The following is a 23,797-nucleotide window of genomic DNA, read 5'->3' as shown; positions in this document are numbered from 1 at the left end:
AAAAAAAAAAAAAAAAAAAAAAAAATCAGCTGAAACCGGTTTGGCTCAGTGGATAGAGCTAGGCCTGCAGACTGGAAGGTCCCGGCTCGATTCTGGTCGAGGGTGTGTACCTTAGTTGCGGGCACATCTCCATTGGGGGATGTGCAGGAGGCAGCTGATCGATGTTTCTCTCTCATTGATGTTTTTAACTCTCTATCTCTTTTCCTCTCTGTAAAAAATCAATAAAATATATATTTTTAAAAATCAATAAAGTATTAAAGAGTATTATAGAGAAATAAAGTTCAAATTGTGAAACAATTCTCTACTGCCTCTCAAATATTATGCAAATATAAAATATTACTACTTGCTATTATTACAGTTAATTAAAGCTTTTGTTTGCAAAACAAAACCAGATTTCTGCTGAATTCTCAGAACCTACATTAGAGTAAATATAAATATTTTAAGGAGTAGAGAAATGAGAAGAAATCTTCATGTTCCCACCTAAGGACTGGGATTCTGCTAAAGACCAAGAATTCTGTCCATTTTTGTGCATCATGTGATTACTGAAAGAATAAGGGAATTCTGTTTTATGTTAATCATAATTGAAGTCATAATACTTTATTGTTGGTTTGGTTAATTCTTTTTCCACCCCATCCTCCCATCCTATCCCCATGGCAAAGCTTAATTAAAAGTAAAATTATTTTTAATTTTTGCAACAATTGAAGGGGTTCTAAGATCATATAGGGTTAGTGTTGGGAGTCTCTTTGAGTCTAGGTTGTTTTCTCCTTGCTTTGGGAAGAAAACTGGGGTGGAGTATTCGGAGTTGGTTTGCCTTAAAAACATTCTTAAGAGTAAACGTGGAAGAATACTTGCATCTTCTGTGTGATTTTGATTGTTTTAGTTGAATGGAAATGAGTTGTGGAGAATTAAAAGATAGTGGAGAGATCTGACTGGTTATTCCTTCATTCTAGAGTTGGCTCAAATAACTGTGTTGATGGCCATGCAGGAAAAATATCCAGGTGAGAGAAACTCTCATTCCACTTCACCAGGTGAGTAGTTGAAGTTTTCTGGGTAAATTCTGACCTTTGTTCTGTTATAACAGAAACTTTCTTTAAAGGACAAACTGAGCAAGCAAATATTTGCTGAGATGCTGGTATTAATACTTAATTGTTGGTTTTGTTATTGAGTTCAATAACATGGGGCTATATTGAAAGGAAAAAGAGGTCTCTCCAAGATTATGTCTGGTCCTACATGGCTTACAACAAGACCACGTGATTGATTGAGACAGGAGGACACATAAAGGATTGGAACAGAATGACTTTGGAACATAGTGCTATTTGAAATCAGAAAAACACAGCATAAATTACTGTGTTCTATGTTGTCTTTGTAGTTCTGTGAGTGGGTCAGTCATCTGCTAGCCCACAAAGATTGGAATTCTTCTTGAATGCCAACAGTTTCAGTTGTATTATCACTAGAGACACAGGAATTTGTCTCTAGAATGGATTGACAAGATTTTGAAAACTCAGTAGATATACTAAAAGGATGTATTGAGTATATATATTAAACCTGATAAATATATACACAAAATACATATTAAATAGATATGGTACATTTAAATAGGAAAAATCGTTCCAAAAATAACCTTTTGAATTCTGTGATATTTATGAAAAAAAGGATATATTTTATTCAAGTAAGGGTATATTTTATTTAACTTTAAAATCCCATGGTGTCTTAAAGCAGACATTTGGTAAATAGTTGTTTTATTTGCCTAGGCATGCTGCCTTGTATACAGTAAGCACTTTTTTTTTTTTTTTTTTTTTTTTTAATATATTTTATTGATTTTACACAAAGAGGAATTGAGAGGGACAGAGAGTTAGAAACATCGACCAGCTGCCTCTTGCATGATGTGCCCGCAACCAAAGTACATGCCCTTGACCGGAATCGAACCCGGGACCTTTCAGTCCGCAGGCCGACGCTCTATCCACTGAGCCAAACCGGTCCCGGCTACAGTAAGCACTTTGAAAAGCATTTGCTGAATCAATTTAAGATTCATTCAGCAACTATTTGAACATCCATTATGTGCTATGCACTGTCTTAGGCCGGATTGTACAATTTATAATAATAATCTGTAATAATAAAAGGGTAATATGCTCATTAGACCAGATGTCCTTCTGAACGAAGCCAGGGCAAAGGAAAGACCGGGTCCTGGGTGCCAGAAGGAAGCTGGTGCCAGCAGCCAGGGGAAGGAAGGCCTACTCTTGCACACATTTCGTGCATCAGGCCTCTAGTTTCTTGTAACAATTATGTGTATAATGCAAGTTTCTGGAATGTAGCAATTCCTAAAAAAACTCAACTTTTTTTTATGGTTTTGTCTTCAGTAGTTTTTCATTTCATTAATAATGGTTAAAGTTTGATAAGGATTCTACTGATAGGACATGTGATATGAAAATTTCAGCTTTCATACTTGAATTTTGAAATAAACATAAGCCTCTATATACCAAACATACTTTTATTTTAGCAAATATGTATTTTTTAGTAGAATGGATATATGGAGTGGGTGCATGAGAAAAGTGGTTAGTGGTGAAGAATGGAAGATTAGTAATAACAGGGAGAGGTTTCTAGCAGGAGGCCAGGAACATGGTAATATAGATTCTCAATAAATTTTTACTATTTCAAAAGGCCTGGTAAACTGTACACCGACTAGAAAGGTAACACTATATAGACTCACCAAGAGGTCAAATTTCTTTGCTTCTGACTAGAATTATACTAATTTAGTATAGTTAACACTGGCTAAACTTATGCTGATCAGAAGATCTGATTGTTGGTTATGTCTTTTATTAAAGACTAGTGGCCCAGTGCACGAAATTCATGCACAGGGTGGTAGGGGGATATTCCTCAGCCTGGCCTGCACCCTCTCCAATCTGGGACCCTTTGAAGCATGTCCTACTGCAGGTTTACAAGGATTGGGCCTAAACCAGCAGTCAGACATCCCTCTCACAATCTGGGACTGCTGGCTCTAGCCGCTCACCTGCCTGCCTGGCTGACCCTGACCACTCTGCCTGCTGGCCTGCTCGCCTCCAAGTGCCCCCTCCCCTGCCAGCCTTCTCACCCCCAACTGGCCCCCTGCTGGCCTACTCACTCCAAATTGCCCCCCCTCCCGTCCTAATCACCTCCAACTGACCCCAACTGATGGCCTGCCACCCCTAACTGTCCCCCCTGCTGGTCTGCTTACCCTCAACACCCCCTGCCATCTCATCCTGGCCTGATCATCCTCCAGCGACCCAAGGTCCCAGCCCCTCCTTTTTTTCTTTTTTCTTTTTTTCTCTTCAGCACCTCCTGGAGGGGAGGCCAGGGCCCGCTGGAAGCAAGTATCTAGGATTTATTTATTTTTTATAATTGAAACTTTGTAGCCTTGAGCGGAGGTCAGGGCTGGCCAGGGCAGGAGGGAAGCTTGGCTTCCTCCATTGCCAGGGCAACCCAAGCCTCCTGTTTACTCCAGCTCTGTGGTCAGCTGCCATCTTGGTTGGGTAAATTTGCATACTCGCTCCTGATTGGCTAGTGGGCATGGCTTGTGGGTATAGTGGAGTGATGGTTAATTTGCATGTTTCTCTTTTATTCATGTAGACAGATTACTAGAGGCCCAGTGCACAGATCTGTGCATGGGTGGGGTCCCTCTGGGTGGTCTGCAGGGATAGGGCAGAAACCCTCAGTTCAGTGCCACCTTCCAAGGGGAGTGACCTGTAGGATTGGGCTGAAACCAGCTTTCCGACATCCCCGAAAGGGTCCCGGATTGTGAGAGGGCACAGGACAGGCAGAGGGACCCCACCAGTGCACAATTGGGCGGGATGGGAGGATGGGAGGGTTCCAGGGAGTGTCTAGCCCATCTTGCTCAGTCCTGATCAGCCGGACCTCAGCAGCAAGCTAACCACGGGTTGGATCATCTGCCCCATGGTGGTCAGTGCAGGTCATAGTGAATGGTTGAGCAGCCTTAGCATATCATTAGCATATTAAGCTTTGATTGGTTATTTGGTTGTTCTGCCATTTGGTCTATTTGCATATTACCCTTTTATTATATACGATTATATGCCGTGACCATTGTGGTTGGAACATTATCCAGTACACCAAAAGGTGGTGGGTTTGATCCTAGATCAATGCACATGTCCCAGTTGTGGATTGGATCTCCAGTTGGGACATGTATAGGAAGCAACCAATTAATGTTTCTCTCTCACATCCATGTTTCTCTCTCTCCTTTCCTCTCTAAAAAAATAAATATAAATAAAAGACTTTCATTAAAAAAAAAAAAAGATTATTACAATATACTTCATGTATATAGATTCTTTCAAATCAGACAGTTCACTGTTACCCAAAGGATAAAAAGAGTCTTTGGGTAAAATTAGGTTTCCTTTAGTAGACTGCAGAAGTAATGGTAGCAAAAAAAGGAGCAAAAGTAGAAGGAATTAGGTGGCTTGGAAGAAGGGAATAAGATGATTTGTGTTCAAATATTATTAGCTTTCTGCTAGATCAGATTTTCTGATTTCACTTTAAACTCTGATATCTTAAAGAGTTAAGTAAAAAACAAACAAAAAAAAAACAAATAACTGCCATTACCTTTTATTGTTTGTTTTTGCTTTTTTTCTGTTTGTTTTGTTACATGGGTCATCAGTTACAATTTAGAAAAATTATATTGTTTTTTTAAAAATAATTTAAGCTGAAACTGGTTTGGCCTGCAGACTTAAGGGTCCCGGGTTCAATTCTTGTCAAGGGCATGTACATTGGTTGCGGGCACATCCCCAGTGGGGGGCGTGCAAGAGGCAGCTGATTGATGACTCTCTCATCAATGTTTCTAACTCTCTCTCCCTTCCTCTCTGTGAAAAATCAATAAAATATATTTTAAAAAATAATAATTTGAGTCCTGGCCAGGTAATCAGTTGGTTAGAACATTGTCCCTATATGCCAAAGTTGTGGTTCCATTCCCTGTCAAGGCACACACAAGAATCAACCAATAACCAAGTGGGACAACAAATCTATGTTTCTCTCTCAAATCAATAAGTAAAAATAAATAAATAAATAAATAAATAAATAAATAAATAAATAGAATTTAAATCTTCGCTAGTAAAGTCAAGTAAATTTCATCAGCCTTATATCTTACCCATTCAGAAACTTTAGTGGTTTGTTTGGTTGGTTTGGGGTGTTTGTTTTTGCATTGCCCTCAGAAGCTCTTCAGATTGACTTTCAAGACTCACCTTGATCTTGATTCACTCTGCTCATGAGGGCCCTGTGGTTCAGTCAAGCAATGGTTTCCCTATTACTCTAGAGAGCATTCGGAAACATACTGGATAGTTTCAGGTTGCACAGTGATGGTAGGATGGGGTGGGCTACTCGTGGTATTTAGTGGTTGGGGACCAGGAATGTTAAATCATTCTTTATACATTGAAGAATTGTCTTGCCCAGTAGGCTAACAGCACCTGTTGAGAAACCTTGTAAGAAGAAAGAATGTGGGTAGTGGGATTTTAGAATAACCTAGGTTCCAATCTCAGTTCTATCCTCTGTAAAATAGTGGTGTTAATATGATAATACTTTTCAGTAAATAGGTAGATGAGATCATATTTATAAAGTGCTGTGTCTTCTAGATTTCAGAAATGATAGCTACTATCAAATATTGTTTTCTGTCTCAGTACTCCTGGATTACTGATAGGTCTTTGTTCTGTCTTTGAACATTCTCAATTCTCATGCTATTTCCACTTAAAATTAACAAACTTAGAGTTGCTGAAATAGCATAGGAGAGAGAAGGGGGTGGGATGCTACTATTTCTCACAAGTTTAAGTGGTTTTTCAAAAACAGTCTTGTGGGGTTGCATCAGCTGGTTCACTCTAAAGGTAGAAATGCTCCTTGTTTCAGGTTCCATTGTGATGAAGAAAAACAGTTCTCTGGGTTGTGAATGGCAGACTCCAGTTATTTCGGAGGCCTTTCGGAGCCGCTTCAGCCGCTGTTCAAGTGTTACTGACAGTGGGGACACAGCCATTGGCACGTCATGCTCAGACATGACAGAGGGTAAGTTTGGATTAATAATTTGATTACCAATATGTGTTGTCATTTTCAGATTATGTTCTAGGTGTATTGTCATTTCCAGAATATTTATAAGTCAGTCCACTAAGTCTGTCTGATTCTTCTTATTCCATGCTTCCCACAGCTGGTTCCTTCCTCTCAACTTCTACCGCTTGTCCTATCACAAACAACTTCTTTCCTCAAATCATTTCCTCTACTGCCAGATTAATCTTTCTTTCCCCCCCCCTATTTTTTAAATTAAGGTATTATATGTGTACATAGCTTACCATTGCCACCCCCCCCCAACTCTCATACATGCCCTCACCCCCCATTGGTTTTGCTTATATGCATGTATACAAGTCCTTCGGTTGATCTCTTATCTTCCCCACCTCTCCCTAATGTTCCCACTGTAATTTGATAGTGTTTGATGCTTTACTGCCTCTATATCTTTTTGTTCATCAGTTTATAATATTCTTTATTATCCACAAATGAGTAAGATAATGTGGTATTTTTATTTCATTGACTGGCTTATTTCACTTAGCATAATGTTCTCCAGTTCCATCCAGGTTGTTGCAAATGGTAAGAATTTCTTCTTTTTTATGGCAGCATAGAATTCCATTGTAGAGATATACCATAGTTTTCTGATCCAGTCATCTGCTGCCAGACACGTAGGCTGTTTCCAAATCTTAGATTAATTTTTCTAAAAGCCTGATTTTATAATTTCCCTTTTCTGCAATCCTCACTTGCTCCCATTATTTACAGGATAAAATTCAGAGGCCTCAGTTCTCTTGTGATCTTACCCTGTCCCACCTGTGTTTTTGTTGTTTGTTTGAATTTTGTTTTGTTTTTGCTACAGAAAGCTTTATTATTTACATTTAGTCAGTTCATGGGAGAAGGCTTTCAAGGTGGTTAAAAGAATGGCTAGTAGTTTTCAGGGAGAGGCTCAGGTAAAAGCCAGACTTCTCTAAATAAAAACAACATATCCCATAAACTAAATTTTGAAGGCCTATGAAAATTGTGCAAGGTAGTGAGCCCTTTCAAAATAAGTGCTTCTATTTTAAAAACATACCTCAGGTATAACATTTTAGTATTTTGTAAGAATCAGGCAGTTTCCTTAATATAAATAAACAAATCCAATAGACAAATAACAAATGCTGACAAAGACTTCACTTCTGTCATCCATAGGTGGACCAGAGTCACCAAGAAATTAGAAAAACTATATTCTCCTGGGTCAGATAGTACCTTTTGGCTTTCATTTTGGCATTACTTCTTAGGTGTTATGGGCTCAAAACTGGATCTGGTGATTCTAGAGAGAGAGAGAGTGATGCTGTGGATGGAGAATGGAAAGAGGTGCTAACTAACTTCAACATATTAGCAGCCCTCCGTAGCAGTCACTCTCTCTGTCCAAAATTATATTTTGGGAGCAGGAACTGTTGGTGAGAATGGATACTATTGTGCTGTTATGGAGGATTTTTTTAAAATATATTTTTTTATTTCAGAGAAGGGAAGAGGGGGGGTGAGGGAGGGAGGGAGGGAAATGTCAATGATAAGAGAGAATCATTGCTCGGCTGCCTCCTGCACGTCTCCCACCAGTAATCAAGCCTGTTAACCAGGAATGTGCCCTGACCAGGAATCAAACCATGACTTCCTAGTTCTGACCTAGTTCATAGATCAGCACTCAAACACTGAGCCACACCGGCCAGGCATTAATGGAGGATTTTAAGCAGAGAGCCTCCTAGTCTTGGAAGTCTATTTTTATTTTTATTATTTTTATTTATTTATTTATTTATTTATTTATTTATTTATTTATTTATTTTTTTTTTTTTGATTAAGCATGCTAGCATTTATTACAGATTCGAATCCGGGCTCAAACCTTGGCTGACGCAGCAGCCGGCAAACACCCAGGTGAGAGCCCCGATGGAGGGGCAGTCCCTCCAGAGAGCTCACACAAAAACACAGACAAACACACACCTACTGCGGCCAGTCAGGCTCTCCGGACCGGGGTCCCTCATGGTCCTGGCTGGGGATACCAGACGAATTTGTGATCCCCAAGGACTACCAGGGAGCCGAGTCCGATGCAATAAACAAAAGAGCCATCTCCATGCTAGCATGGGCTGTCCCACTCACGCCGGCAGCATGGCGGAAGAGAGCGAATATCGCCCAGTCCAGGGGTTTTACTCAGGTCAGTGGTGATGTCACTGCCTCAGCTAACCCTGATTGGCCCCTCAGGACAAAGAACTGGCCAATCAGTTATCTGTTCCTAAATCCTAAAGACTAAATTCTAAAGACTGGGGTGGAAGTCTATTTTTAAAACCAAAATTACTCACTATTGAAATGTTTCACAACCTACATATTATTTTATTTTTTTTAAATGTGTTCTTATTGATTCTTTTTTTTTTTAGAGAGAGAGAAGAAAGGAGAGGGAGAGAGAGATGGAAATATCGATGAGAAACATTGATTGGCTGCCTTCTGCACTTCCCCTACTGGGGATTGAGCCCACAACCTGGGCATGTGCCCTGACTGGGAATCAAACCAGTGATCTCCTGGTTCATGGCCGAAGCTCAACCCTGAGCCATACCAGCTAGGCTGGTCTTGGAAGTCTTCATCATCACCAGTCTACCTGTTGACTAGTCCTGTATTTAAGGTGTGGGACATCAAAAACATTCTTTTTGAAATATCCCCTCTCTTGGTCCTGAGAGACCAACACATATTATTAAAAATTACTTGTTTTTTGTTTTATTTGCTTGTTGTTTGCCTTGTATATATTCCTAAGATCATCTGAGAATAGGAAATTAGATATTTTGCATACATTATAAGGGGTAATTTATCTTGCCTGTGTTTTTAAAGAGCTGCTAACAAACTCATATGAAAAGATGGTCACTTATCTGTACTCATATAATTCTAAGAAAAGTTATAGTATCTGTCCTTGGTAGCTGAGTGTGTTCTGTGTTGGTTGCTGGAAAGAAAAAAAGAAACAGATTGGTAGTCCATTCTTTTCATGGTAGATGTGTTTGGTTTAGAAAAGAGTGCTGGACATAATTGAAAAGGGAAGACATTTATATTCCTTGTCCCCTTATTCAATTTTCTGCCTGAGTAAGGTAACAGGTATGTTTTCTTACTTGTTTTCTTGTAGTCCACTACCGCGGCATGTTAGGTACTGTGACCTTGTAGTCTTCTTCAGAGTAGCGCTTAAAAGTTGGAAATATGAACCTTCTGCGGCAGGGCTAATAAGAGTTGTCTTCCAAGACTAGGAAGGAGCTAAAAGAAACATAAGTCCAGTCTGAGGGAAAAATCACACTTGGATACAAACAAAGGGGTAAGTGAAAGGCAAAATATAAAATAGAGCATTTCAGTGTGTACCCACTTGAGAATGCTCACTGTGCTAGAGTGAAACCTGAGAGTTACTAAGAATAACTTCACATATCCAGGCAGTCACTTCTGGTGTGTGGGAGAGAGAACAGAATCTTGATTCAGATGCTGTATTCCCTGCTTTGGATATAGAGCGGCACTATCCAGTTTGCCTTATTCTTCAGATGATCTAGTCTCATTCTTCACCTTCACTGGGGAGCTTTTGGAGGTCACAGAGGATATTGCAGATCTTGGAAAGGATACTTTTATTAGATTGGATTATAGCTTAGAGGCACCCAGCTCCCAGAAGAGTAGGACCTAATCCATTTCCCTTAAGTAAGTGATTTTTTTTTTAAGTTTTATTTTTCTTATTTTTTTAAAATATGCTTTTATTGATTTCAGAGAGGAAGGGAAAGGGAGAGAGAGAAGCATCAATGATGAGAGAGAATCATTAATTGGCTACCTCCTGCACGCCTCCCTTCCCCCCCGGGGATTGACATTGACAACCCAGTCATATGCCCAGAATTGAACCCGGGACCCTTTAGTCCGCAGACCAATACTCTATCCACTGAGCCAAACCAGCTAGGGCTGATTTTATTTTTAAGTTCAGTTTTCAGCTTTGTTGACTGGCAAGGTTTTCTATTAAAATACAAGGGATAGAGTTTAAATGGAAAGTGAAGCCAGTGTTGCCTTTTGTTGGTTTACCTTGTGAATAGCATTTGAGAACCTAGAACACACATCTCTTAATTAAGCTGTTGTGTCATTTTGCCTGATATTTGTGATGATAATGTCTTTCTCCTTGGTCTCAGGATAGGCAGAGAACATCAGACATAGCAGCTCAACTTAACCTAGCTTGCCACTTTGATTTTGACTTATGGAAGACTATTCTCTCCACAGATTTTTGCAGCTCAAGTAGCAGTCCGTCTTTCCAGCCCATCAAAAGCCATGTGACCATTCCAACAGCCCATGTGATGCCTTCTACTTTGGGGACCTCTCCTGCCAAGCCAAATTCTACACCTGCCAGACCCTCTTCCTCCAAAATCCCTTTGTCAGGATTGGCTGAAAGTGTGGGGATGACAAGAAATGGAGACCTCGGTGGAATGAAACATTCTCCAGGCTTATCTAGAGATTTCATGTATCATTGTGGTACTGCTGGAGAAAATGGAATTGAGCGGTCTTGGTTTCCAGCAGTGGGCCATGAAAGAGAAGAGGAGATGAGGAAGTTTGATATTCCCAGCATGGAGTCTACCCTTAATCAGTCAGCAGTGATGGAGACACTTTATTCAGATCCTCGTTACAGAGTCCACTTCCACAACCTAAGAACCGACCCAAACAAGGAGTTATACAAAGGGTTGCCTGAGACCAAGAAGACACCAGACAGTGGTGTGGTATGTGAGCGGAATGGACTACATCCTAGCAGCAGTGGATTGCTCCCTTTGGGACTCCAGCCTGCTCCTGGACTCTCCAAGCCTCTATCCTCTCCGGTGTGGCAGCCAAATTCTGACCCTTGGAATCCCCGAGAGCGGTCTTGTGAGCTCAGCACTTGCCGGCAGCATCTGGAATTGATTCGTTTACAGATGGAACAAATGCAGGTAAGTAGAGGTGCTTCTTTCCTTGGATTTTGGGGTTTGGTACAGATCTTTGAACTTGTGTAGGTTGTGTCTTCTAAGTTTTGACTATAAAGAAAACATTTATAAGTAAGAGGGGAAATGTTTATAGATAGGAAACAGGCTTGTGGATGCCATTGAATCTGTTGGTGGTCTAATTAAACACCAGATAGGTTCTCCAAAGTAAAGGGTTAAAGAAGACCCAAAAAAAGTCACTAGGCTAGATACTTTTACACACAGAATCTTACTTGATCCTTATAGCGTCTTGATGAGGTATATGTAGAAATTTACCATATTCTTAGACTAAGTAATTTGCCCAGTGTCACAAAGCTGGTTATGTGACAGAGCTAGGGTTTAAAAGTCTTTGAATCCCTATGCTTTTTCCACTATACCAGTTTTGTGTTTTTTAAAAAGTCCATATGCTACTTAAGAGTGGGAAGGAAAGAAGCTGAACATATTCTTTTTTCATAGTTTTTGGGGTTATCTTAGCTCTTGGTTTGCTTCTGTTGCCAGATAATGAAAGATAACTGACCTTTTCTTAGAAACTAGAGCCTTTCTGAGCTGTGTCCAGTTGGCTGAAATCTCCCTGGCAGGTTCCTTCCAGTCATGCATCAGAGCTAAAATTATTTCGTAAACACTGGGCCTTCTTGGTCTGAGCCAAAATGAGCCTTGACTACAGACCCAGGATACGGCTCAGGTGTTTTCAGGTGCCTGTGAGTTAAGATCAAGCCCCTTTGGACCTGCTTGTCTTTCAGCTTCAGAATGGAGCCACCTGCCACCATCCTGCTGCATTTGCTTCTTCACTGCCCATGTTAGAACCTGCTCAGCTGGTCAGCATCTTGAACAGTAATGAACACCTACTAAAGGAAAAGGAACTCCTCATTGACAAGTAAGAGAGCAAAGGGTACCTACCATAGGCCAGCTTCTGTTCTCTCAGCCCCCACTGAGGACACTTAATGAATTCTCAAGGGAAGTACATTCCCCTCTGTTTATGTTCACTCCTTGCCTCATGGTAGAGCGAGGTTGATAAGCAGCCTAGTCCTCTAGCTGACTGATGTGATAGACTAATTATGTATCTGCAGGGGTCTGGGAGTGCCTAAAGTAAGCAGCAGGTTCTTTGCAGCTGATCTTTCTTCTTTTCCCCTCAGTCAGCTTTCTCATTTGTTCCTCCTCCAGCAAAACAGTACTGCCCAGAATCCAAGGTCCTTGCATATATAGTATCGATTATATCCATCTAGGGAAAGTGGGGGCTTATGTTTGCAAGTTGGTTAGAATCCTGGACCTATTCTTCTGGCTTTTGCAGACAGAGAAAACACATCTCTCAGCTGGAGCAGAAAGTGCGAGAGAGTGAACTGCAAGTCCACAGTGCCCTTTTGGGCCGCCCTGCCCCCTTTGGGGATGTCTGCTTGCTGAGGCTGCAGGTAAGCATTGGCAATTAGGTTGGCATTCTGCTTGTATCTTAGCTATGCTTGGCACTGTTAGGTATCCAGGAAATAAAAAGAAACCAAGTGATATAAGGTGTCCCTTCCCTCAAAGAGTAATAAACATCCTAATTATAAAGCATCTCTTGTCCTGCCCATGTGAGAGTAAAATCAGGTGGAAGTCCAAATGCTTTGGTGTCAGGACATACTTGGGAGAAAAGGAAGGCAGCGCAAGGTACATCGTAAGGTCCTAGAGTCGGGTGATGTTCTGAGAAGTCTTAATCTACCAGCCCTGGTCAATGGAAGGAGAGGCAGATGTAACAGTGTATTTAGAGCCATTTTAATTTTTATCTTCCATGTGTAGGAGCAACTAAAGTTTGAAACCATATTCTTGCTGAGGTCAATGGCTCTAGAAGAAGCCAGCTTTGTTGGCCAAGCTTCTCTGCAATTTGGGCTTTTGAGTGATGGATATAGAGAGATTATAGTACTGGTTTTGCCACCTAGTTGGGACTGTTCCATCTTATAGAATCAAATCTATATCTATCTATCTATCTATCTATCTATCTATCTATCTATATATATAAAATTCTAAGTGACCGTTACTGCCAAACAACTGGGATGACCTGTTGACCAGTTGCTATGAGAGGGAAGGAGAAGGAGGGAGGTGGGGAACAGCGCAGTGGTGGGGTTCTGATATGGCGTCGGTGTCCAGCGTCCATTCCTCCCACTCCTGGCCTGGCGACCATGGCCTCCTCTCCTGACCCTGCTGGGACCTTTGGGCCCCGGGCTGGGACGGGAACTGGGGGAGGTGGTGGTGGACGCAGCCCCTTTCCCAGGGGGCCAAGGGCCGGCTTCCTCCTTGGGGGCCGGCGGCCACCCTCCCTCAGTCCCACACTCCCATCCTTTCCCCCAGCTGGCAGGCCTTGATCAGCCTGGCCCCAATTGGCCCGGTGGCTAGCCAGGTTTAGTGACCCCACCTGTGCATGAATTCCAGGCCTCTAGTTGTTAGATAAAATCTAGTTCAGTTCTCTAATTTACTGATGAAAAAAATTTGAGGCTCAAGAAAGGAAGATCCTTTAGATTAGAGAAAGAGTGCAGGACAATCAGGCCTTAAGCCCTTGAGTTGAGGTCTTATATCTTTCCTGTGTTCCTTCTGTTATATTATAACTCCTCAGGTATTGCCTTACGGCAGTGGTTCTGAAATGTGAATGTGCATCAGGATCATCTGGAGTGCTTTTTTATTTATTTTATTTTTTTATAATACATTTTTTAAATATATATTTTATTGATTTTTTACAGAGAGGAAAGGAGAGAGATAGAGAGCTAGAAACGTCGATGAGAGAGAAACATCAACCAGCTGCCTCTTGCACACCCCCTACCAGGGATGTGCCTGCAACCAACGTACATGCCCTTGACCGGATTCGAACCTGGGAACTTTCAGTCCGCAGACTGACTATCTACCGCTGAGCCAAACTGGTTTCAGCTGGAGTGCTTGCTTTTTTTTTTTTTTTTTAATATATTTTATTAATTTTTTACAGAGAGGAAGGGAGAGAGAGAGAGAGCTAGAAAAGTAAATGAGAGAGAAACATCGACCAGCTGCCTCTTGCATACCCCCCACCGGGGATGTGCCTGCAACTAATGTACATGCCCCTGACTGGATCGAATCTGGGACCTTTCAGTGCGCAGACCGAGGCTCTATCCACTGAGCCAAACCGGTTTCGGCTGGAGTGCTTTTTAAAAAATATTTTTTAAATTGATCTTCAGAAAGAGAGACGGAGAAACATTATGTGAGAGCGATATATAGATCAGCTGCCTCCTGAATATCCCCTCCCTGGAATTGAGCCCACCACTCGGGTGTGTGTCCTGACCAGTAATCTAACTGGCAACCTTTTGGTGCACGGGGCAACACCCAACCAGCTGAGCCACTCCAGCCAGGAACCTGGAGGGCTTTTTAAAACACAGATTAAGACCCAACCCCAGAGTTTCTGATTCAGTGGGTCGGAGAATGGGGTCAAGAATTTGCTTTTCTAACAAATTCCCAGGTGATACTGATGCTGATAGTCCTAGGATCACATTTTGAGAAGCACTGCTTGAAATTTTCAGAGAAAGATAATATTTGACCATGAAGTCTGCTGGAATAAGTAAATTACATGGGACTGTAAGTGTAAGGAATAGATATATTGAGAATCTTTCTGCAGGAATTGCAACGAGAGAACACCTTCTTACGTGCACAGTTTGCGCAGAAGACAGAAGCCTTGAACAAGGAAAAGATCGAGCTTGAAAGGAAACTTTCTGCTTCGGAAGTTGAAGTCCAACTCATCAGAGAGTCTCTCAGAGTGGCGTTGCAGAAGCATTCAGAGGAGGGGAAGAAACAAGAAGATAGGGTGAGCTAAGGAGCTAATAGCTCTCTAATTCATTAAGGAGTTGACAGTCAGCATTCTCCTTTCAAACTCTTTGTTTCTTAGAACCAGAGGAGCCAATTGGGTCAGACCCTGCATTGACTTCTCATGCAGAACTGGTCTGCTAGAAATGGAACTCCTTCTTTCCGTTTCGTCTCCACAAAGCTACCACAGTGTAAGCCCTCACTGCTTCAGGTGTGATGGGCCACCAGGTGACCTGGGTGGAAAACCAGCCTGAGCAGTCATACCAGATGCTACTATTGCATGATGTTTAAATACCTATGGTAAATTTGCACCATTCAGCCTGGTTTCTCTTCACTCTACCTAAAAAGGAGAAGAATTCTATTTGTGCAGCCAGCTTGGGAGTTTTTACATTTTTGCCATTGCTCTTAGAATTATCTTTGAGTGAGCTTGGTTGTCATAGAAGGAGCTGATTGTAAATCTTTTTCTTTTATTTTTTTAAGAGAGAGTAGAAGGGAAGGGGAGAGAGAGAAACATTGATGTAGAGAAACACAATGATTGGTTGCCTCCCACATGGGCCGGAGAACCAACCCAGGTACTTGCCCTTGACCAGGAATCGAACCCATGATCTCTGGTGCATGGCCTGCTCTCCAACCACTGGGAACACAGCCTGGGCTGATGTAAAAATTTTTGGTTCTATTCACAGCTTTCTCTAATGCCGATGTTCTGGCAGTTGGGGCAGTTTAGTAATGTTTAGTTCTGGACCATGTACATCAAAACCAACTAGAACAGTTGCTTAAACTTTAAACTTCAATGTGCTTAAAAGTCACTTAGGGTAAGTTTAGAGTTGACTCACGTATAGGCCTAGTTTTAATGTTAAGTTTAGATTAAAGTTAAGTATAGTTTAGGTTTAGGGTTAGCTTGGGCTAGGTTTAGGGTTATGGCTGAGAGTAGGTATAGGGTTAAGTTCTGTTAGGGATAGGGTAAGATTTAGGGTAAAGGTTTGGTATAGGTTGAAGCTTGGTATAGAGATAGGGTTAGTGTTAAGGTTGGATTTCAGTTTGAGTTTAGGTGTAAGGTTAGTTTAGGATTAAGTTTAGAATTGAGATTAGGTATATTGGTAGAGTTAGTGTTAGAATTAGATTAAGGACAAAGTTAAGAAACAGGTTTAGGGCTATGATTTATATTAGGGTTAAGAGAGGGTTAGGTATAATATTGTTATGGACTAAAGTTAGGTATGGAAGTTAGTATAAGGTTAGGATTGAGGTTAGGTATAGCATTACGTTTTGAGTCAGAATTATTGAGTTTGGTACAGAGTTAGGATTAGATATAGTATTAGGGTTGAAGTTGGTTTAGGGACAGGGTTAGGGTTGAGGGTAGTATAGAGTTATGTTTGTGGTTAAAGTTAGTGATAGAGAGTTGAGTTAGGTCTAGAATTAGTGTTAGGATTAGTGTTGGTAGATATAGGTTTGGATTGGGATTTTGGTTAGGGTTAGAGTTATGAAGAAGATTTTATAGTGCTGGGATTAGGTTAGGATTAAGTGTAAGATTAGGTACATTGTTAGCATTAGTGTTATGGTTAGGGTGAAGTTTAGGTATGGAATTACTGTTAGGATTAGGTTTAGGATCATAGTGTTAGTGTAGAGTTTGGGTTAGGGTTGAGGTTAAACATCAGGTTAACTTTTGTGTTAGGTTTAGGGTTAGTGTTGAGGTTAGCTATAGTGGGTAGGGTTGGATTTAGAGTTAGAGATAGGGTTGAGTTTTGGTGTAGGGTTAGAGATAAGTTTAGGCATAAGGTTAGGATTTCTCTTGGTGAGAGATGTTAGAGAGTTTTTTGGTTAGGGTTTTTAGTATTAGGGTTATTAAGAGGGTTAAGTATGCCCAAACCGGTTTGGCCCAGTGGGTAGAGTATCAGCCTGCGGACTGAAAGGTCTCAGGTTCAATTCCGGTCAAGGGCATGTACCTTGGTTATGGGGGCACATCCCCAGTTGGGGGTGTGCAAGAGGTAGCTGATTGATGTTTCTCGTCAATATTTCTAACTCTCTATCCCTATCTTTTTCTCTCTGTAAAAAAAATAAAAACATATAATTAAAAAAAAAAAAAAGAGGCTTAGGTATGATTTAGTGTTAGGGTTAGGTTTAAGTTGGGCTTAGGTATATGGTTAAGGTTAAGAGTAAGGTTAAACTTAGTTTCGGTTAGGGGTAGGAAAAGTAAAAAAGATTTACTTGACCCTAGCCAGTTTGGCTTAGTGGATAGAGCATTGACCTGCAGACTGAAGGGTCCCAGGGCACATACTCAGATTGTGGGCTTGATCCCCAGTAGGTGGCATGCAGGAGGCAGCCGGTCAATGATTCTCTCTCATCATTGATGTTTCTATCTTTCCCTCTCCCTTCCTCTCTCTGAAATCAATAAAAAATATATATTTTAAAAATTACTTGGCAATCTTGTTTAAAATGCAAATCCAGTTTCAGTAGTTCTGGGAGGGGAAGAGGCTCTCAGGTGATATTGGTGCCTCTGGTACAACAAGGACTTTGAGAGGCTTGTTATAAAAGAAAGTTAGCCGGGCCGGCGTGGCTCAGTGGTTGAGCGTCGACCTATGAACCACGAGGTCACGGTTCAGTTCCTGCTCAGAGCACATGCCCAGGTTGTGGGCTTGATCCCCAATGGGGGTCATGCAGGAGGCAGTCAATCAATGATTCATCATTAATGTTTCTCTCCCTCCTCCTAAGCTCTCTGAAATAAATAAAAATATATTTAAAAGAAAGAAACTTTTAATCTAAATAATACATATATCTAAGGTAAATAATCAAATACCAATAAGTTTATAATAAAAGTAGTTCTATGCCTAGTCCACTCCATAAAGGTATTTATCTTCAACTCTTCTCTTTCTCTTGATATATACCTTTACATATATGAATAGTATTCTTTTTTTGCTATTTTGCTGTATTTATTTATTTACTTAAAAAATATTTTTAATGTATTTTTATTGATTTTTCACAGAGAGGAAGAGAGAGTGATAGAGAGTTAGAAACATTGATCAGCTGCCTCTTGCACACCCCCTACTGGGGATGTGCCCACAACCAACGTTCATGCCATTGACCGGAATCGAACCTGGATCTTCCAGTCAGCAGGCCAATGCTCTATCCACTGAGCAAAACCGGTATCGGCTAAAAAAATTTTTTTATTGATTTCAGAGAGAAAGGGAGAGAGAGATAGAAACATCAATGGTGAGAACATTGATTGGCTGCCTTTTGTATGCCCCCTCCTGGGGATTAAGCCCACAACCCAGGAATGTGCCCTTGACTGGAGTCGAACCTGGGACCCTTCAGTCTGTAGACCGACGCTCTATCCAAACCAACTAGGACTTACACTGTTTTTATTTCATGGATGCAGTTAACTTATTTTTTTGATTATATTGTTATACCTTTTGGGATATCTGCACCTACTTATAGTGTTTCTTGTTTCCTTCAGGGCTTTTTATTTTCTTTGGTGGCTTTCATGTTGGATATTCATATTTTAAAAGGTAGATGGAAGCTCTGGGTTCATGGTAGTTGCCTGGTAGAGTTGTCTATAGTATGTTCAGACTTAAACTGTCGTTTCTCTTGTGAACCTTCAAATATAAGTGTCTGCATGTCTTTCTCTAGAAAAGAATCTTCAGCCTGTTCCATGGAACAGCTGGGAGCAGGAATGCTTTTAGCCATTAGGTTCTTGACACTGAGAACAAGATTAGGTTTAGAGTCCCACAGTTCTGTACATTGATTTTTACTTATACTTATTTTCAACTTCACTCTTTGCCTGCTGTGATTGATATTTCTGAGTCTGGAATCTCTCATTTAATTTTTCTAGAGATTAAATCTCCGTTCTCCTCTTGGGAAAACCTAGGATGAGGATGGTATCCAGCTAAATTGTATATAGACTTGCAGTAAATCCCCTATTTTTCACATCTGTGACTGAAACCTGCCTCAGGAGTACCTGGTGCCTTCAGTACAGAGGTCATTGGGAGTTGTGAAGAGCACATTGTTTTCTAAATTTTAATTCCCACTGCAGATTAAAACTCCTCTCCAAGTCATTTATCCCTCCATCCACTTTCATCTTCTGAAAATATATTCAAATATCTCATATACTTTGTCTCCTTCTCTGTTGACTTTTTTGTTTGTTAGTTTTTATTGATTTATTTAGAGAGGAAGGGAAAGGAAGAAACATCTACCTGAGAAACATTAATCGCTGTCTCCTGCACGCCCCCTACTGGTGTTTTGTGCCCTCACCAGGAATCAAACCGGAATGCATGGGACAGTGGCTAGGGCCAGACAAATTATTTATTATGCAGAAGTACTTGGGCAGTTTTTGAAAACAACCCAGGGAGCTCTTCTTCCTTATCTTTGATTGGAAAGTTCAGGTGTGTTAACTCTGCATTTTATCCCCTAACCTCAAATGGCAAAATTTGAGCCACTTCCTGCCTTCATTGTAGTAGAAAAATATTTACAGCTCTAAGGACAGAGACAATGGTCAGTTAAAAAAAAAAAAGTTTATTTGTTTCCATTGTATTCATAATGTTCTGTTATACATAACATTAAAATGTTCATTAGAATAAAATAAAATAAAAATAAATAAATAAAGTTTATATTCAGGTTCTTGGAGGATTCGATGGAGGACAGATTCTAGACATTTCTTTCCCTAGGTCAAGGGTCGTGATAAACATATCAATAATTTGAAAAAGAAATGTCAGAAGGAATCCGAGCAGAACCGGGAGAAGCAGCAGCGTATTGAAACCTTGGAGCGCTACCTGGCTGACCTGCCCACCCTGGAAGACCATCAGAAGCAGAGCCAGCAGGTAGCAGCAATATCTGGGCATACTTGGGCAAGCAGGGAGTGGCCAGGTGGACTTTCTCCGCCTCTGCTGTATGCAATTACCCCGTGGTTTCCTGAAAGGAAAATCCCCAGTCATGTCAGGACACAACTGGAGTAGAAGTTTTAAAAGACCCAGACAGTCTCTTTTAGTTTGTTGACCTAAGCATGAAATCCTGTCTCTCAGCTTAAGGATTCTGAGTTGAAGATCACAGAGCTGCAGGAAAGAGTGACTGAGTTGGAGAATTTGCTGGAGGAGACCCAGGCAGCCTGCAGAAAGAAGGAGATTCAACTGGAAAGTCTGAGACAGACAGAAGCAGAATTTCCCACTGGACATAGGTAAAGATCCCTATGAGGTTGAGGAAGTGGGGAGCTAGGTTCTGGTCCTGGCTACTCCATATTACTTGTGTGACTGCTCTGATCTCTACTTCTCTGAGCTTCGTTTTGTTTGGTTTGTGAATAATAGAAAAACGATCTAGGCCTTTGAGATGGAGTATGGGGGACATAATGGTACAATGAGAACTTGTCATTTTATCCTTTAATAGGGGTATCGAACTCAATCAGAGAAGGGGCCAAAATCTAAAATCCAGCCTAAATCGCGGGCCGAATGGTTTACTGAACAGTCATAAACTGTCATTGTGATGGAAACGCAGCAGAGTGCAGTGATGACAGCGAGGTGCAGGCCACATTGCGGGCCAAATCCGTCCCGCGGGCCTTGTGTTTGACACATGTGCTTTAGAAGGTCCAATCAGTGCCTGCCATAATAATCCTAGATAATAATCCTAAGTATTTGTGTTGAATGAATGAAAGCACTTTATAAGCTGGGAAATAAGTTGTCTGTATATTTGTAAAAGTAGATCCTGGTGCTGAGAACTGGGGGTTATCCACATTTTGAACCTTTTAAGCTAAAGACTACTAGCAGAATCTGTTTCTCCTCCGCACTAGGGATTGCTCTTGATTGCTACAACAGGTTCTGAGAACCAAACAAAATACCATAATATTCTCTCAGGGTGTCTTGGGAGCCTCCTTCATATTAATAGCAGTTTCTGAAAACATGATGGCTGAGTTTCAACAGCTTCTTGGACCAAATTGAGTTTCTAATGGGATGAATTGGATTTTTCATCCCAATATACCACAGTGAGCCTGTTGTTTATCTTAGCAGATGGGCCAGGATGAAAGTGACTGTGAGGATCCTTTGGGGGAGATCATTGTTTGGAGTCATAAGTGAAGTTAGGGGACAAAGTTGATTCTGCTCCAAACTATGTATACCAAGAAAAAGGGAGATTTTTTGTGTTTTCCAAAGTTCTACAGTATACATGTATGACTTTTATCATCTAAATACATGTGATGAATGTATATTTTTAGATATCAAAACAAAGAATAAAAGCCGTGGGCGGGTGGCCATTGTTTAGACATTGGCTTCTAAGAAAGAGAATTCATATAGACTAAGTAGTTTCAGGGTGGCACACCTTCCATTACAACAGACCTAATGTATCCTCAGCTGTGGCTCAGAAGGGCCTAAGTGTTTTGTCCCAAACATACAAGCAGATCAGGAGTCACAGCCACATCTCTCTGATTTCAAACTTCTTAAAGAGGCCACTGTCTTTCAGCCTGCAAGATAAGCAGTGTGTGGAGGCCAGTGGAGAAAGTGCAGCCCAACAGGAAGAAGGTCCAAAAGTGGAAATGGAGTCCTGGCAGAAGGAATGTGATTCTCTCAGAAAGGTGACTGAGGGTATCCAGGCTGTAACAGGTGGTAGGCTAAGAGGAAAGAGAAATATGTATATTGGGAAGGAACCATGAATTTCTGGCCCCAGGCCATCTATGTTACCCAGAGCTTTTCCCTCTTTTCCGAGAAGTCACTCTTGCATGATAAGTTTGCATTTTAGGTTATTCATCCTTATGACAGGTAAGAAAGTGATGGGAGGACATGCCTCTGAACATTCAGACTGAATGCTCCAAAATGATAAACTTCACTCCTTGCTCCAGCCCTCTACAGAATCTCTGGCACTGGACAGAGGTCTAACCACTGATATGGCCCTAATTCAGTAGAGAAGGAGCAGTCCAGGGCTTGTTGTTGAGACTGATCACAAATCAGCAAAAAAGAAGACCCAGAAATAGTTCAGAGAATACCTGAGGTCTCAAAGAACAGGAAACTGGGCCTGTACAGGTCCTCTCCTTCAACATTGAGTGTGAGAAGGCTATAAGTAACAAACATCACAGCCCTGGATAAGGCAGGTTTTGTTCAACTGAATTTTTAGTCATGTCCTTGATCAAAGAACAAGAATGTATGCTTGCTATATATAAAGTTAATTCCACTGGCCTACCATCATCAGGGTGAGGTTGTCTCTCACCCCCAATAGTAATAAGTCCACACTCATTTGTGTGTGTGTGATTAGAGCACAGGAGTGTGAAGTTGGTTAGGATAAGGAATCTGGGTTATATTTCTGTAGGTTGTGTTAACTTGTCTTCATCCTGATCTCACTATTGACTGGCTGGCTGTAGCCAGTAGGGCTAATAGCCAGATTACAGATCCTAGTGTAGCCTCTTGCCCTCTTGCCTCCTACCTCAATATCAACCTGTGCTTATAGCCTTCCTTGGTAACTTTGCCTTTCAGATTGTGGAAAAGCAACAGCAGAAAATGGGTCAGTTACACTCCCAAGTACAGGTGAGCTGGAATCCTTGGGATATGGTGGGCGGGACTTAATAATAGAATCTCTAGAATTCAGCCAACACTGTTCTGTTCTCTTCCATACAATTTGTTCAGTGTTAGGAATACAAGAATGAGATCCAGTCAGTGCTCTTAGCCTGCAATCTTGTTGAGAAAGGATTTTAGCGCAATACTGTGAGAGCAGTGTTCATGTTACTCTAGGGGAGCATAGAAGAATTGGTTGGGGAGGAGGAGATTAGGGTTTCTAGAGGTTATGACCCTTGAGGGAGGAGGAAGAATTAGGCAGGCAGAGAAGTAGAGCTGGAAGGGATGGTATTGGAGCTCCAAATAGAAGGAACAGCACAGGTAGGAACATGGAGGCATGAAACAGCAGGTGCAAGCAGTGTGATGTTGTTGAAGTAAGATGGTGAATGGAGAACTGAGCTATGGGAGGAATTTGTCTCTCCAATTAAGTTAGCTTTTTAAAAAATATATATGTTTTGCCAAAACCAGTTTGGCTCACTGGATAGAATGTCCGCCTGTGGACTGGAAGGTCCCAGGTTTGATTCTGGTCAAGGGCATGTACCTTGGTTGCGGGCACATCCCCAGTGGGGGGGGGTGCAGGAGGTCACAGTTAGATTCCTAGTCAAGGTACATGCCCAGGTGGGGGGAGGGGACATGCAGGAGGCAGCCAGTCAATGATTTTATCTCATCATTGATATTTCTCCCTCTCCCTTCCTCTCTCTTTAATCAATAAAAAATATATATATATATATATTTTTAAAAGAAAGTAATGGAGGGAGAAATCATGTGCACCACCAACAAAAGCACTCATGATCTCTGAGGGAGGTATGAGTAGCAAGGTGAATCTGATTTGCACATTGAGGAAAGCTTGGGTGGCCTTGGAGGAGGTTTCCTGGGTGACAGGCAGAACAGAAAAGTCTGGGTGAAGGAGAAGAGGAGTGGGCAACAGTATTGAAGCTGGAGCTTTTGGGGATGAAGGATAGCCAGTTATTCGGTGTGGCTAAAGTGGAGATCGTGTGGAGGGTAAAAGAGATACAGCTATGAAAGTAGGTAAGGGCTTGACTGGCCTAGAATGCCCCGCTGAGGAACTAGCCTCTTACTTTGTACATGGTCACTGGCTGTAGGAGGGTTTCAATCAGGGCTGTTCTAACATAATCCCTTAGAGCAGTGTGTAGGCAGGGTAGGGCTTTACTATATAGTCCAGGCCAGATGTGATATGGTCTGAACCAGACTTGTTACCCCTGTGTGCTCTCCCATCACTCTTTGCCATGGAATTTAGAGCCTAGAGCAGCAAGTGGCTCAGGAAGAAGGAACCAGCCAAGCCCTGAAAGAGGAGGCCCAGCAGAGGGAGACAGCCTTGCAGCAGCTTCGCACAGCTGTGAAAGAGGTGAGCAGCATCAGCTAGTCCTTCTGGTACTCTCTGTGTACCCTTACCACCCTACCCCCACATGAGCTCCCATGTTTGAAAGGTGCCTGAGGGTTTTATTTTTTTTGGCAGAGGACTAAGAAGGGACATTGCAT

The 23,797-nt window shown here is 41.5% G+C and overlaps 1 protein-coding gene and 1 long non-coding RNA gene across 8 annotated transcripts in view; both read left to right on the top strand.

The window, feature by feature from the left end:
• CEP85 (centrosomal protein 85) overlaps positions 1 to 23,797 on the top strand; it is a 33,207-nt gene that overhangs the window by 5,879 nt on the left and 3,531 nt on the right. Inside the window, exons 2-12 of one of the 7 annotated variants that reach the window (XM_036447741.2) lie at positions 951 to 1,028; positions 5,878 to 6,030; positions 10,270 to 10,964; positions 11,735 to 11,868; positions 12,283 to 12,400; positions 14,599 to 14,784; positions 19,439 to 19,591; positions 19,793 to 19,944; positions 21,216 to 21,327; positions 22,220 to 22,270; positions 23,556 to 23,663. In XM_036447741.2, coding sequence (XP_036303634.1) covers positions 974 to 1,028; positions 5,878 to 6,030; positions 10,270 to 10,964; positions 11,735 to 11,868; positions 12,283 to 12,400; positions 14,599 to 14,784; positions 19,439 to 19,591; positions 19,793 to 19,944; positions 21,216 to 21,327; positions 22,220 to 22,270; positions 23,556 to 23,663 — 1,917 coding nt within the window. In that variant the 5' untranslated portion in view covers positions 951 to 973. Of the gene's footprint in view, positions 1 to 950; positions 1,029 to 5,877; positions 6,031 to 9,567; positions 9,709 to 10,181; positions 10,965 to 11,734; positions 11,869 to 12,282; positions 12,401 to 14,598; positions 14,785 to 19,438; positions 19,592 to 19,792; positions 19,945 to 21,215; positions 21,328 to 22,219; positions 22,271 to 23,555; positions 23,664 to 23,797 lie in introns of those variants that run through there. The other 6 variants (XM_036447742.2, XM_045584988.1, XM_036447744.2 and 3 more) reach the window with 6 other exon arrangements.
• LOC123652746 lies at positions 14,811 to 16,970 on the top strand. Its single transcript, XR_006742234.1, has 2 exons — positions 14,811 to 16,635; positions 16,874 to 16,970. It is a non-coding gene; the product is annotated as an uncharacterized LOC123652746 (long non-coding RNA).

This window comes from Pipistrellus kuhlii, unplaced genomic scaffold, assembly GCF_014108245.1.
Source record: "Pipistrellus kuhlii isolate mPipKuh1 unplaced genomic scaffold, mPipKuh1.p scaffold_m20_p_2, whole genome shotgun sequence".
Classification (NCBI taxonomy): Eukaryota; Metazoa; Chordata; class Mammalia; order Chiroptera; family Vespertilionidae; genus Pipistrellus; species Pipistrellus kuhlii.
This window is presented reverse-complemented; position numbering and strand designations above follow the sequence as displayed.